This window comes from Denticeps clupeoides, chromosome 3, assembly GCF_900700375.1.
Source record: "Denticeps clupeoides chromosome 3, fDenClu1.1, whole genome shotgun sequence".
In the NCBI taxonomy this organism is placed as follows: domain Eukaryota; kingdom Metazoa; phylum Chordata; class Actinopteri; order Clupeiformes; family Denticipitidae; genus Denticeps; species Denticeps clupeoides.
The window spans coordinates 14,628,307-14,644,770 of NC_041709.1; the positions used below are offsets into that span (position 1 = coordinate 14,628,307).

At 42.0% G+C, this 16,464-nt stretch overlaps 1 protein-coding gene across 3 annotated transcripts in view; it reads left to right on the top strand.

Annotated features, from left to right (window-relative positions):
- ctif (CBP80/20-dependent translation initiation factor) overlaps window positions 1–16,464 on the top strand; it is a 70,308-nt gene that overhangs the window by 35,276 nt on the left and 18,568 nt on the right. For 2 of the 3 annotated variants that reach the window (XM_028971931.1, XM_028971933.1), the window contains 2 exons: window positions 3,226–3,302; window positions 11,238–11,300. In XM_028971931.1, the coding sequence (XP_028827764.1) occupies window positions 3,226–3,302; window positions 11,238–11,300 (140 nt within the window). The remainder of the gene's footprint in view (window positions 1–3,225; window positions 3,303–11,237; window positions 11,301–16,464) is intronic. The other variant, XM_028971932.1, reaches the window with a different exon arrangement.

The following is a 16,464-nucleotide window of genomic DNA, read 5'->3' on the forward strand; positions in this document are numbered from 1 at the left end:
ATGCATGAAGTGCAACACCGCCCGAGCGCCAGCAGAGGAGGAGTTTATTAGGGGATATTGAAAGGACAGGCGGCTGACTACAATCTGATTTGAGCCCACAGTAATAATATCAATGGGTTTTCTATAAGGTCACCACACGCAGCTGCTTAATACATGCTGCCATTTTTTCAAAGAAGAAATGGAATGTTTTCGAAGTTGGTTGCAGATTTTTGTCGGCCTCTTCACTCTGCGCCCCTTTACTTGAATATCATTTTCTGTTCTAGTCGTTGGAGAGTGTCTGCTCTGGTGACACTCAAAAAATTACGCCCAAATTACGGCACTGTGACCTCACTCATGACTATTCATCAATAGGCCCTTAGCTGGCCAATCAGGGGGGTTGGGGAGGGGGACTGGGGGACGCATGGTTTTCATCTCTTTCTGGGCTGGGGCGGAGGCCCGGTGAGTTCGGCCGACCCGCGACCTCAAAGGAATGCGGCCCGTCTGTACGTGCTCTTCCTGCCCCGGGGAGGCTCACGCCCCCGCTGACACGTCTGCAGTCCGGCCACCGCTCGGTCCCATGCCAGGTCGGAGGTCAGCCTAAGCCGTGCGACGTGCCGCGCGCTGGGTTCTGTGTCTCTCCATACGAAGACACAATCAACCCCTTAGGTGGGAGCTGCATTACTGCCGCATGCCTCGGAGGACATCGTGAGAAAAACACCCAATTACAGAGCGGAGCGCCCCTGATGTTTACCTCGTTCGAATTCCGAAGCCTTTTAGCGCTGCTTGAAATCCCGTACAGGAGCAAAACACCGAATCTAAACGCACAATCGTTTTTTTTTTTTTTTTTTTGCCCTCCTTCCATGAACTTTACGTAAATATTTACATTGTTCCTCCGTCTTTGAAGACTGCAGAAGCGCTCTGGACTGGAGATTGTCATCTGGTTGCAATTACGAATGAGAATTACAGCTAATGATATCCTCAAGGAAAACAACATTCGCTAAACATGCAATTGGGGCGTCTCTCTCTGCCTTTCTTCCTCTCCTCTCCTCTCCCTCCTGTATCTGTTTTTGTCCCCACTCTCCTGGCTTTGCTCCACCATCCATTTTTCCTCTCTAAATGTTTGCTCGAGGCCTCAGAAGCTGTGCTCCGTTTTGAAAGGTTGGCTTTAGCGGGACTGATTGGCGGAGCAGAGATTAGCACTCGTGTCGAGGCGACTGTGGGCGTTTCTGAGACGAGAGAGGAGACCGGAGCGATTAACTCATCTTCCCATTTTCCATCTGATAAATTCAACAGCAAAAAAAAAAAAAAAAAGGCCCTTTGTAGACTTCAGTTCGAGGGCTTCTGTCCAGCTGGTGCCAGAGGAGCATTTACACACTTTTCTCCAGAATGGGAGATGGTAGCGTACCAATAAAATTGGTGGGCCACATCACCCATCACCACTTGGAGCATTTCGCTGTAACTCCGTTTTTTCTGAGGTGGCCAGCGCGACACGGTGTCCTCTTTCAGTTTTGTGTTTAAAGCTTTTATCTCCATGCCAACTAGTGGAGGAACCACATTACATGAGTATGCCTCCACATCTGTGTCCAATCAGTATGCAACCAATAGGAGGCCAGCGGTTTGGCTCCACTGACTTAGTGAAGACAACAAGTCCGCGGCGCAGGAAGGGCTCTTAGTGACTGAGCGGCCCTGTGTGAGGGGAGAGCCTTGTCTGGTGCTGTTAGTCACTGGAGCCGTTCACACACTCGCTCACACACTCACCATACCATATAAATGCTACTCTGGGAAGAATTTCCTGTCCTGCCACATAATGGATTTAGTGCATAGTTTCATGTTTGGTTTTCAGTTGTGAGTTTGTGTGTGTATGCGCGCAAGCTATTTAAGAAAATAAGGGCTTAGCATGTACTGCAGAGTTCGGTCCAGAGAAGTCTTTTGGTTTTGCTCAAAATGATGGGGTGCTGTATTAATGAAGGGTTCACACTTTAACACTGACTAATGTTCAGGAGATCCAAATGAACTTATTCTCACACTAGGTTGTGCTTGTGTGAAAATAAAGGACACTTTGTATAAAGGACCCACTTTGTAGGGTGGTAGTAGCCTAGTGGGTAACACTAGACCTATGGACCAGAAGACCCAGGTTCAAATCCCACTTACTACCATTGTGTCCCTGAGCAAGATACTTAACCCTGAATTGCTTCAAGGGGGGGACTGTCCCTTTAATACTGATTGTTAGTCACTCTGGATAAGGGTGTCTGATAAATGCTGTAAATGTAAGAATTGTTTCACACCTTACTTAAGCTTAAATAAGTGCTTTAATAGTGTTTTTTTGTGACAACATTACCCTACAAACGTCTGCGGTAGGCCCCAACTTTAGCTAATCATGCATATAAAAATAAACATTAACATGTAGGAAATTTTAATTTCATTAAAATTAAGCTAAAAATGAACTACAAAAAACATTGGTGGAAAAATGTGAAAGGTGAGCAGCATTCGAAGTTGGAAAGTACATCGTTGCATGGGGATAGGTTCCAGTCGTTAATATAAAATGTGACAATGTTTGTGCACTTCTTTCATGTAATCCTTCCTGTACACATTAAACATATACATTAATTCTCATACATAATACAATGCAAATGTATTGCCATTAATCTTTCATTGTGCATTGTACAAGGCACAGTGACAAGGATATAAATTGATCCATGGTTGATTGAGTCCATGTTTGCAGAACCTACCGATATCAACTGGATTGGTGCTGTATCAATCAGCAACATGTAGCTCAATAATTATTCAATTTAGCAAGAGGTTTTATGCCTTTGTAGTTTGTTGGAAAAAAAGAGACATCAACCAGTATTGTGTCTGTAGAACCACATCAATAAATGGTTCCGTTCAATCAATAAACGTTCAGTTGTAATAGTTAAAAAAAAAAAAATTAAATATTGCCGAAACAGTGTTTCTTTTACTTGGACTTTCAAAACTCTAAAGCCTGGTGTATATTATTAGAAATACTTTTCCTCTGGATCCTGACAATGTACAGTCAGTCTAAAAAGAATCTGTTTGGCTGTGGCCTAAAATGTTTTCAGGGTTACTGTGTCCAGTATGTGTGAAAAGGGTCATTAGTCCCTCCATGCATGTAGATACACTTCTTCTGACCTTCTCACACACACACACACACACACACACACAGACTGATTTACACCTCCTCTCACCTAACCTCCCTCTCCTTGCCTGTCTGTTTTTTTTTTTCTACAGGCCTTCCCGCCACTGCCTAATGAAGCCGAGATTGCACACACCAAAAAGCTCTTCCGCCGACGCCGCAACGACCGCCGGTGAGTGACCCTGTTTTTCCCGCTGGTGCTCAGGGAACAGAGAGGGTTGGCAGGGGGAATGTTGGGGCTGACGCTCTTGCAGTGGTGAGGGCTTCGCTGCTGGCGCGCCACGCGTTGACTCCCTAGCTCGGCTCCAGTGTTCTTTGCACTCTACCGCAGCCAAAATGTCACGGCAGGAATGCTGGCCTCAGAGTTACAGACACTCTCTCTGTCTTCTGCCACACACACATACACACACACTTGTTTTTTATATATATATGTTGGAACCATGGTAATAACTATGTAATGTGCATATTATACAGTTCTAACAAGCTTTTTTTCAGCCTCAACCCAACCAAAATCTGTTAGTTTTAAGTTTAGATTCAGATTTACTACATTCAGCAGACGCTCTTGTCCAGAGCAACATACATCAGTTATATGTAGTCCATATTTGATCATCATACTTGTGCCTTAAATCAACAACTGCTGTACTACAGAGACATTAAGCTAAGTTTACATACCATTACAAGCCATATTAAACTGCAAACCAATTATATTTAAATGTATAGTGTAGAATGTATAGTAAATGTATGGTAAAAAGGTGCGTCTGTAATCATTGCTTGAAGATGGGAAGGGGCTAGCGCTGTTCTGATTACAATAGAAAGTTGGTTCCATCACTGAGGAGCCAGAACTGAAAGGTCTGGTGCATGTCTTGCTCTTCTTTTGATGAGAGAGGCTTAAGATGAGCAGTGCTCAGTGCTCTGATTAGCTTCTATTTTTCAGTTGGAACAAAATTTTAAATTCTCATTCCATAACTTCGAACTTCAGCCCAGTGCAGTTGTGCTCTGCTGGCACAACAGATACTTGTACTTTTGTACCATACCACATACAAAGACAGTCTCTCTCACCCTCTTCTTTTTTTCCGGGATCACTGTGTAGTGTTACTTGCTGTGGTCATGACTATGTACTGTTGTCTACTGTGTATCTGTCCCTTTTACTCTAAACACAATCTTTGAACTCAATTTAAACTCTTTGAACTCTAAAAATGTCATCTATTTTGATTGACATAATTGATTTCTTCCCCCTTTGCATGCAGCTAGCAGTTGCTAGGATGCAATAAAAAAAAGGATAGTATTTTGATCTCTAAATGTAAAAGACTTCTAAGACCCAGTCCATGCGAAAACGCTTTTCTCCATAATGGTTTGTTCGTTTCTAAAAAGGTTGCGTCCACACAGAAATTTTTCAGAAATGTTGTCGTCCACATGGAGACGCAGAGAACTGCCTGAATGCTGTTTTCACCCCCCTCCCCACCAGTAAGTGGCGCTCTTGTTTGGCATCTCGTTCTCCTCAGAGGTGTGTTAAACACGTCTTTGTTCTCCAGCCTTTTTTTTTTTTTTTTTACATTTTTTGCCTTTTATCATGTCGTCATGAATACCGGAGGGAAAATGCTGTGAGACTGAGCCATTGAAGGTTGAGTACAGAAATGCAGAGCCCACTTCCACCTCCCGTCTATGGTTAAACCGCCCTGGCGCTCCCTCTATTAACATCCAGCCTGGAGACGCCAATCTGTTTTATTGCCCCTCCCGTGCGAGGTAGGTAAGGAGAGCAGCACACGCAATAAAGGGAGGGGGGAGATGCCAGCAAGGAACTCCCATTAACCTTCCTGTGTGAAAGCGGTGCCTGCTGGTGTGTGTGTGTGTCTCTGTCTGCTCAGCTAGTGATCTTTTTGGTACAGAGGCCTCCAGATCTGCATAAATACCCCATTTTCACAGTCTTCTGCTTTCCTTATGTGCTTTCCGACTCTGATCTTAGAGTAGAGAAGTTTTACTGTTTGCATTGAATACATCCAGCACAGCGATCTACACCCCGAGGCCACAGGCTGATCATATTTACAGTTAATGAAGAAATTCCCATATACATTAATACATTAACCAGCAGTGGAAGTAACACTTTTTTTTTTTCTATATTACTTTTTATTAACTTGAGGGTGTTAATAGGAGTCACTCTTTTTCCCTGCTTGCAGTGTCCCCGTTTCATGCCATCTCTTTCATTCATCTTCTCTCATTCTATTTTCCTTTCATGGGAGTTTGTCTCTCACCACCTTCCTTTCCTCACACTAATATCTTCTTTTTCTCTCTTTTGCCCCCCCCCTCATTTCAGCCCTCTCTCTACCTCTCATTACATTTTCTTCTCTCATTCTCTCCCCACCTCACTGATAGATGTGTGCTCAGCATTCTCCACATACCCTGACAGAAGGCCCTCCTATATCTGCACGGCGGCCCAGAATCCTTTGCTGTTGCTGGCAGGCAGGACACTGCGGTCTTGTTTGTCGGTTTCTGGCCAAAGGACAAATCCTTCCCCTGGCAGGACACCTTGCTGCAGAGGCACAGAAGGCCGTCCTGGGGCTTGTATTTCAGGCCAGTGTGAATAGCTGGAAGGCTTCCGCTCCTCTCTGTCACCCAGGTGAAGGCTGCTGCCTGCCTGGCTCGTGCTCAGCCCAGGGCCGTCAGGCTCCAAGAGTCGGGGCATATGGGGCCCGTTGGGTGTACAGTGGACTTAGTGTGTCTGGGACACATTCATATTTTCTGTACACAGTCAGTGTCATGGAGCCATTGTCTGTCAATGTAAGTTCAGTCGTTTTTGTTTTTTTGTCTTTTTCGAGAATATATGTAATGCTTAAAAATATTTAATGTATATTTTAAGTCCAAACTAAACTGTTCAAACTATTTAATCTGGATAAAAATTTTAAGTCCATTGTTTTGGATCTGGCACGTTTACCTTTATTCTGTTTTTTCAAAGCAACAGTAGATAGGATCCCTGTTATCCAAACACTGTTTTCTAGTACTTCAAATGGAACCCACAGTGTATCCTACTGGATTTGTAAACTGGCAGACCAAAAATACCAGTAGCATAGATCCATGATATTTGGAAGAATCAGAAAACACTTGCAAACATTTGCATTTTTATACAGCCAGAGCCTCACATTGAAACAGAAAAAAAAATCTTCGTCTTATCTCCTACATTCACTACCACTTTCCTAGTTCAACAATTGTACAAAATATGAATTTTGTCATCAATCTACAGTACAGGCCAAAAGTTTGTACACACCTTCTCATTCAATGTGTTTTCTTTATTTTCATGCCCATTTACGATTCTCACTGAAGGCATCAAAACTATGAATGAACACATGTGGAGTTATGTACTTAACAAAAAAAGGTGAAATAACTGAAAACATGTTTTATATTCTAGTTTCTTCAAAATAGCCACCCTTTGCTCTGATTACTGTTTTGCACACTCTTGGAATTCTCTTGATGAGCTTCAAGAGGTCGTCACCTGAAATGGTTTTCCAACAGTCTTGAAGGAGTTCCCAGAGGTGTTTAGCACTTGTTGGCCCCTTTGCCTTCACTCTGCAGTCCAGCTCACCTCAAACCATCTGGATTGGGTTCAGGTCTGGTGACTGTGGAGGTCAGGTCTCCACTTTTTGTTGAGTACATAACTCCACATGTGTCCATTCATAGTTTTGATGCCTTCAGTGAGAATCTACCAATGTAAATGGTCATGAAATTAAAGAAAACACATGGACTGTACTGTATATCATACTTATGCTTATCATACTTATCATACATACATACTATCAGAAAAGACGGTTTTGATCAGAAAAGTTTACTTTTGATTTTGTGCCAGATATGTATCCAAATTAAAACCAAAACATTTGAACAACAGAGTGAAGGTTTGATCCAGATTAAAACTGAGATTGGATTTCAGAATCCATCTTTTCCATTGAACAACTTTTTTTCAAAATTCAATTTGATTTGTTATCCAAAATCTGATTGGATTACTTTTGAACAACTGGGCCCTGGTACTCAACCAGGAAATTCAGGCAAAGACGGCAGAAAAAGGTGAGGCATGTATGAATATTTAGTAGTAACCAGGGGCTAACTCACAAATTAGCTGAGATATGAATGATTAACCTTGTTAGTCGTGGTTTCATTCCACTGCATACTCTTGTGGAAGGACCTCAGAGACATGGACGTATTAAACATTAACCATTTGGGAGGTTCCACCACTGATAACTAATTACTCAATCCAGTCTTTTTTTCCTGAGCAGATACACGTGTAGTGTTATCACATGAGTGGACCAGACTATTTTAGACTTAAATTAATGGAAGCATTGGAACCATTTACAGTAAATATATGTGTAACTTCATGCTTTATTTTCAAAGCAATAGATTCGTCAATATTTAGTTTCAGAAGCTGAAGGTGTTTGAAATGAAAGAAGATAATGAAAGAATGGTTTTTATTCAAGGAGTGGTTCATTACCTCTCCATCGGATGCAGGCTTTTATTATTTTTTTTAAAGGCAGCCCATCACTGCGTTTTGCTCATCGAAGTGTTTGTGTTCCGTGATTGTGCTGTATTTTTTCCTGATTTTGGAGGAGTGAAGGAAAAGATCGTAGCGAATGTTGTGAGGCTGTGGATCTTTTTTTTTTTTTTTTTTTATGAGTTCTAAACCCCAGGCTGAGTGGTCCGAGGCAGCAGCTCACTGGATTGGATCTCGACGGGGGGAGATGATGAGCTTTGATTAGAGTCCATCTGGTATGGCTGGAGAAGCCTCCCATTTAGTTTGTCTAATCAGGGTCATTAGCCCATTGCTCTGTCGTAAAATAGCTGCTTCCACGTTAGACGTGTAAACTTTCACGGGTCTCATGATTCGATTCGATTCCGATTATCAATGCATCACGATGTGTCATGACTCTTGTGCCACACAAGCCCTAGAAAATAATGGGTTTCAGAGCATGTTCAGTCTGAAACCACCTTTACCCGGACAGGCACTGACACACATCACAGATTTTAAGAAAGCCATCACATTCTCTTTAATTGCTGAACATTTCTGTATCCAGTGATCAGTGCCATAGAAGGACATTTAATTTATTAGTGTAATTATTTACAACTTATTGTAAAATTATTACACAACTGAGTAGTTTAAACATGACTGCCTTTACTGTAATAGGTGATCCTCTCCATTTAAAAGACGACTCCACCCTCGCAAGCTCATTTACATGAACCTCCGTCTTTCCTCCCACATCCCGCCTTATTGCAATTTGCCCAAAGAAGAAATTCGGAATCTGCCTAGCGCATTCCATGATTCAAAACAGGCTGCTAGATGAAGAAGGTGTCCTGGGTCTCTTAGTGTACCAAGCATCTGAAAGTATATTTGCAAGTTCTTGATGTGGCCTACGTAGGCGTGTGTTTGAGTGTAGATTCTGAACACAGCCCTGGCACCTATGCTGTATACACCCCTCTTTTTTTATCATCAAATGATTGACACAGAGGCTCTGTGTCTGTTACCTTTATCCACATGTGTTGAAAGCTGGAGCATGTTTCATGGAGCAGCCATCACATATGTTTTTGGTTTAGCCGACATGTCAGCTGGTTTGAAATTAGGGTTGATTTACACGAATGTGCTTCTTACCATCCTTACTTAGGAAACATGTTACTCTTGTCCTATTTCACCGTTTTGAAATGATCCTCAATTCACCAGTATAAAAGCGGTTTAAACTACCATCTTGTCTGCAGGAAATTCAGTTTATGGATTAAATGGCTCCTGGGGAGCATGTGTGAAATTACATACAGCTGGATAATGCACTAGATAACAGTACTCCGTATATGTGACATGGCGTGACGTATTATATAATGCAAGCATAACCGTTATGAAAGTGTGAAAGATTTCAGTTATGAAATATTACAGCATTGCACATGATATAGCAATAGGTTCATGCTTAATATATTCCAAATATGTCATAAATACTTTAAAAAAGTCAACAGCAAAAAGTGTGTTAAATTGTGCTGTTTTCAGCTGCTTGATGTGACTTGTTGCCTTCCCTGTTTCAATTTCAGCCACTGTCTCATGGTTAATCAATGATAGACATGATATTCTACCTAAAAAGTGTATTGTTGAATGTGTCACAATGCAGGCTAAATGGCAGAGATGGTAAGACACATTCGCACACCTTTACAAGACAGGAGATTTTACTACATACACTATCAAGACAACGTATAGCAAAACACAGCAATAGTACACAGCGACATGAACACAGAGGTACATATAATGACTGGGTAGCAACAGGGTGGAAACAAGGTACATTTATCCTGGGCACAACAGGTGAACACAATCAGGTATTCAGGGGAACACACATGCGCAATGCCAACTCCGGTCTGGAATGCAGAACCAGACCACACCCCCCAGAGTCAAGACTGTGACAGAATGATATTCATTATATGGCAGTATCTGTTTCCTGTATCTTGCATCTGGTCACACAGATGACGTAATATGCAGTACAAAATGCAGTATTGATTAGATTTCAGGATACTTCTGATAGATGAATAGATGGCTTGGAGAAAATGATAAAGCAATCTTTGGACGCAGATTCTTTACAATGAAGTGGAAAAGAAAACAGAATGTGTGGTTGAAAAAAAGCAACAAATTAGAGAGTTTTCTGTGTCTAGAATGGATGTAATGTAAGTGAAAGTGAAGTGATTGTCATTCTGATACACAGCACACAGTGCACTCAATGAAATGTGTCCTCTATTTTTAACCCTCACCCTTGGTGAGCAGTGGGCAGCCATGACAGGCGCCCGGGGAGCAGTGTGTGGGGATGGTGCTTTGCTCAGTGGCACCTTTGGGGATCGGGATTCGAACCGGCAACCTTCTGATTACGGGGCCGCTTCCTTAACCACTAGGCCACCACTGCCCCACATAAGGTAACATTAACGTTATAATAAGATAACCTTGTTTGTTTTTGTCTGTTCTACTAGTTGCTTGTACTGTAGTGACTGGGTTAAATAGAATTGCATTACTAAATACAAATGTTACTGACTAAAATGTCATCCGTTTTCATTGACTAAAACTAAACTAAAATTTTCATGGATAATCCTGACTACAATATGAATAAAATCTTCAGACTTTTAGTTGACTAAAAGTTGACTAGACTAAAATGAGTATGGACATGACTAAGACTAATAAAGACTAAAAGGATAGCTTGATGCAAATACTAGACTAGAACTAAAATTAAGACAGGCTGCCAAAAACAACTATATGTAAGAAGTGATTTGAGCTTACACAGTTTGTATGCATGTCACTCATAGTGTCTGGTATTTTGGAGTAATTGTAGATTTTTCATTAGAGGCAAAGAACTGTGTTTTTCGGGATTAGGCAGTCTCATAAATGGTGCTGACATATGGGTGGGTGTGTGTGTCAGTGTGTCATACCTCCTGCACCGCTACAGTGTGAGCCAAGTGGCACCTTTGATGGCTCGGTGTTTCAGTTCACATGCCAGACCACTGGCTAGTGTGGCAGGTCTCTCCATTTCCCGCAAAGCTTAGATACCCACAGTGCTTCTACACACCAGGACTGCCTGAAGAACCGATGGCTGTATGACCAGAATGAACCCAAGTTTTTTCTGTAGCTGCAATTTCAGATTCGTGGCAGCTGACTCCAACAAACCATATTCACCATCATGAGTGAATAGCACTAAATTCAGTCTTTAAATCACTATTTACTTACAAAAAAAGTTTGATGTTATGAGGTACTGATCATGTGGCTTCAGGTCAGAACACCGCAATAAGCCAATGGTCTTGATGTCCAGAGAATGTGGTTGTCACGGTAACAGCAGCTGTCACCATGTTTTGTCTCAACTCATTCCACTCTGAGTTGCCATGGCATTCCTGTAGATACTCACTTTTAGTTTAGTTCGTAGATGCTTTTGCTTTTTTTTTTTTTTTTTCTTTGTCTTTCCTTCCTTTGCTATTTCCTCATATCCCCCCTTTTCTGTACCTCATTATCTCTGCTACAGTCACTGTCATCTTGGTTCCCTCTTTTCATCCATCCATCAGTCCTTTCATTCATTCATCCAACCTCTTTCTCTCCATTGAAACAGCTGCATTCTCATGCTTTTAGACCCACTCACCAGGACGAGTTCACCGTGCTGCTTCCAGCCAACGGAAAACGGCAAGTGACCAGGTCAGTGCCAGAACAGGAGAGGGACAGGATGTCCCCACATGCTTTACACTCACTGTATGTACATATAAGATACCAGGAGAGTAACGAAAGAGGATTCCCTTCATGTTCAAGCATGTTGTATGTGTTGTAAACCACAAGCAGCAAATTTAGTAATACGGCACTATTTTCTTTTTAATTACCAATTATTCTACACACCAACAATTGTTTAGCCTTGTTTTTTTTTTTTATTTAATATGTGTAATGTGTAAAATACATGCACACAGGGCTTCATGTGCCCATGTTCCTGCAGCCCAGTGTCTTAAGATCATAAGAATTCGGACTGGCCACTGGTGCAGATATTTAATGTATGGAAATACCAAAGCGAATACGTGTTCAGTCTGGAGTGTGCTATGAGTGCGTCATTTCCAACAAGGCTCCTATTGTAGGTGCTCTGCTGCTGACCAAGAGGACGGTTTATTTGCAACATAATCTCTACAGTCGCCTTTAAAAAGCTGATAGGTTTGGCGAGTCCACTGATGTAATGTAGCTACAGGTGGGGTTTGAAACTAGGGCAGACAAGAGGCAATGAAGGGACTGCACACACCCCTTCTGTTGTAAATGTGTGTGTGTCTTTGTAAAAGTGGGGGTATTTTTTGGGTATATTGGTGCTACAGTAGCCCGGTACTTATGTAAGTTAGTTAATTATTGCTTTATAATATATTTGTTATATATCAGTAATCATAAAGTGAGCAGTACCTGTGTGTGTGAATGTGTGTGTGTGTTTGCATCAGTATTAGGTTATAGTTGCTTAACTGTGTACTGTTTTTATTTGAATTGAGGACTGATACTGCACTATGCTTACACCTCCCAGAGAGAGCAATACAAAGTTAATACAGAGATAATCCAGCTCTTGTATTCAACGCCTGAGACTTTGTAATAAAAAAGACTGTTTTCACGTTTCCCTTGAGCATTGACTCAATGACACTTCCTGTAGCCATTGCTGTATTGACTTCACTTCTCTTTCTTTTTTCACAACAAATTCCTTTTATTGACAGATTTATGTTTCATACAGAATTATACATGATCTTTTTTTGGGGTGGTTGGGGTGGGGGTGGGGGGCTTGTTAGGCTTCTGTTGCTTCTCTGTTGTCTCTTCTCTAACTAGATCATCACAAGAGTTTGTGTGCTGACCTGCATTCAGCTCCTCTGCATCCATTATTCCCATAGTATATTATTATTGAGAAGTTTCAACTGAGGGAAGCTTTGAGCTTATGTGCTATCCAGGATTCCTTCTCATTGGATCACTCCTCTGCCCTGACATCAGATGCGATTCTACAACTCACCACTTCATCCAACCCAGCCACCTGTTCACTGGATCCAATTCCTTCTACAATGCTTCAGTCCATCGCTCATGCCTTCCTCCCTTTCATCACATCCATCTTTAATAAGTCCATAACATCTGGTCCCATCGCAACAGCCTTCAAAATGCCTAGAATCATTCCAATTCTTAAGAAATCCACTGCCAATCCCTCTGATATTTCCACTTATAGACCATTCTCTCTCCTACCCTTTCTTTCAAAAATCCTAGAATGTGTTTTTCTCTCTACTTTACCCAGGAAAACCTTCAGGACACAAATCAGTCTGATTTCAAAACTGCCCACTCCACAGGGACTGCTCTTCTGCCGGTTACAGAAAAACTACATGCTGCTTGTCACGTTCCTGTCTAGGGGATAGGGAAACGTGGACAACAAATGAGAGGGATAAGTGAGGCAGGATCTCACACACACACACACACACACACACACACACACACACACAGTCCTGAAGTGAAACAATGTGCGTTTATTTACAATGTGCATATGTGAAACAATCTACCAAATCCTTTAGTGCTGAACACAAAAAAACAACCAAACATCAATACCAACGGGAGAGAAGAACACACACACACACACACACACACACACACACGAGGAGATATATATACATTTGGCTGGGAAAAGGGACTATCACCAACACCACACTGACCCCACTAATTCTTAACACAGGTTTCTCTAGCTTTACAACAAGCACAACACCAACAATCTCCTATTTGTCCTCCTCTGGCTTGAAACTTATTGGCCAAATCATCACAAACCCTGCACTGACACCATTTGCAGGCTCACTCTACCCTGGAAGGGGGTCCCTCTCTGTATCACCAAGGTTTCTTCCTTTCTTTTTTTCCCCTCTCTCCTAGAGTTTTTCCTTGTGTGCAGAAGGGTTAAGTGTGGGTTTCAACTGTAGGGCTTGTCAAAGCCCATTGAGACATACTGTATGTGCTATATAAGAACTATATGTTGTTGTTAATTTGAAACTGAACCCCAGCAAAACTGACCTGCTATTTATCCCTGCAGATTCAACCCCACAACAGGCCCTTAAAATCTCCCTGGACGATTCTCCAATCTTTCCCTCTGCCACTTCACACAACTTTGGGGTAACCATGGACAAAACGCTGCAGCATGACTTGTTTTAAACCTTCCCAAATTCTCCCACACAACTCCTAATGCTTTCCCTCCAAATATATCGCATCACTCCTCGTTCTGCACCTTTATCTGTGCACTTGCAACTTCATCTGCGAATATGGAGACTTGTTGTGTTCTAGCTCCTGCAATCTCACATAATTCCACATACAGTGAAGAAAAGGAGCCTGTAGGTGCCCTCCAGAGCTGTATTAACCTGAAGATGGTCATAAATAATATATAGATTTTGGTTTGTGTCATCTTCAACTATTGGGTGTGATTAAGGGTATCTTATTTCAGGCAAAGGAAATGTTAAAACATGACCAGGAGGTTGAGTTAAAATTTATAAAGGCAGTAGTTGCGCAGTTTTTTTTATTTAATTTCATTGATTGGCTTGCTTCCTGCATTTACCTCATTGGTGGTTGAAGATACGCAAAGTTGAAGGACTGGAGAGGTTTTTGAATCCTGACCACATTCTCACTTTGGACTGAATTGGTGTGTATTGTGATGCAGTTTGAGATCTCATCATGCAATGAACAGCCTGCTAAAGGATCTGAAATGACTACAGTTAGATTGAAGCCATGATTTACCCCTCACCACGCACCACATTGAACAGAACCAGGTTTCACGCTGTGAGCTGCAACATGTGGCTGTTGTTGGTGATGAGTGTTAGGAATGAATACATACGTGTGTTTTTGGAGTCTACACGTGTATAGGTCAGAGAAGGTTAAGACCCATAAAGGCACAGAATGCCATGCTCAGATCTGGCCACACTGGATGTCTTATTTTGTAGCTGTCAGTTGAACGCCGGGATTGGTCTCGCTTAGGGGGAAGGCCAGGATTCTCTGGGATTCTCTTTTATGGGCTTGCAGGGCTGGAGATGCGTGAAGTGCTTTTAGGAGGCCCCGGTCCTCTGATGTTCTGCCTGTCTGCTCTGGCCTGTCTGTGACGTGCACTCTCTCAGGTTATGTCCGGGTCAGCCGTAGCTGATTTATTTGGGAGGTCCAGCATGTATGCGTCTGGTTTATGAATGGATGCTAATATTGGCTTCAGTGCTGAGTGGTGGATCATCCATTCCAAGGTGCTGCTCTGAGGGCTTTCAGCCTGTGTTCATCTATGTAGACCTTTGCACGCACACAAAAAATTACAATCAGAAAATAGTCGTGTATATATAGGCTTTGCATCCGGTTGTTTGATTGTTTTCAAATGAATTACGGGATGACAGCCACACTAGGCCATTGGGCAGAACTGAAGCAGATTCATTGCATTGGCTAAAGGCAAACTACTACTAATATGTTTACATTAAGTCCCAGTCTCTTTTAAATTGAGAAGTTAAGCACATACCAAAATAATGTATAGACAATTGTAAAATGAAATTGTAATTATGAAATCATAATATACCGCATGTCACTCTGGGCCACCATCTGTAGCATTCAAGCTGTTGACTATTCCCCAACTTGCAGAAGTAACTATTCATGCAGCAATGAGGAAATGGCAATGAAAGGAAAGAGATGACCAGACCAGTCCAAAAAGGTCTTATTTTCTGGTCCCTCAATTAAACAAACTGTTTTTAAAGACTTTTAAGTAACATTTTCTTTCCTTGAAAGCATAGGGCCAAACGTGGCAGAAAGACGTTTGTTCAATGAAAGTAACGGTTTGAGGAGGGCAGTATGAAATGATTGCTGAGGCACAATATAAATCAGTACAAATAATATAATAACATTTTAGTACTTAATAAAAATATTTTATTACAATAAATACTTAAAGCAAATTCAGTTTTATTCAGCAAATTCAGTGTTTTTTCTTTTTTTATTGTGTTGTAACAATTTACTTGGATTCAGACTCTTGGTTGCTAAAGAAGACTTTGACCTCCAAGGGATGAATCTGTGCTTTTGTGATAAGGCGTAGTTATTTTGATTAAACTCATACACATTCTTGCACAGCCAATAAGTGACACTTACAATGTATGTTGTGACATTACACTTCAACAACCAGTCACTTACATTTTTCTCTGTGTGCTTCAGATGTTTTCCAGTATTTTCTATATAAACACACACACACACACACACACACACACACACACACACACACACGTGTATATATATATATATATATATATATGTGCGCCCTGGTTTTGGTTTGGCAGAAGCTCGACTCTTCTGTTCGAACCTTCCTGCCTCCCACCCTCTCTCTGACTGTTGCCATAACCTCCTCCCGGCTGGTGTCTGTCTGTCCATCATCACTCTCAGTGGCGCAGACGTGATTGCTCAGTCTGTCATGCAGCTCCCGCCCGAGCGCGTCTTCCCGTATCTCTCCTCGTGCACTTATCAGCTGGAGGCCTTGCAGTGACAGCGCCTCCACTGTCAGCTTCCGAAAAAAAAGCAGCCCTTAATCCGCCCGCATCTGATATGTCCTGGAACATTTATAAATATCTACGGCCAATCCTCTTCCATTCCCTCCCCACACTGCGTTTTCCCTGCTGTCCCTCACTCTGACTCAGTGTGCAGGTCGGGCAAGGGGGGATATGTGGAATAAGTGGTAGTTAGAGGAAAGTTTTCCCCGGTTCTGCTCTGGAGAATGTAGGTCAGGCCATTTGACTGCGCTCTCCACACTTTGTCAGCAGTGATTATCAGTAATGGAGGGATGTAAACGTGAGGTGGAGGAGGACTTGGCTGCTGTATATACTGCAGC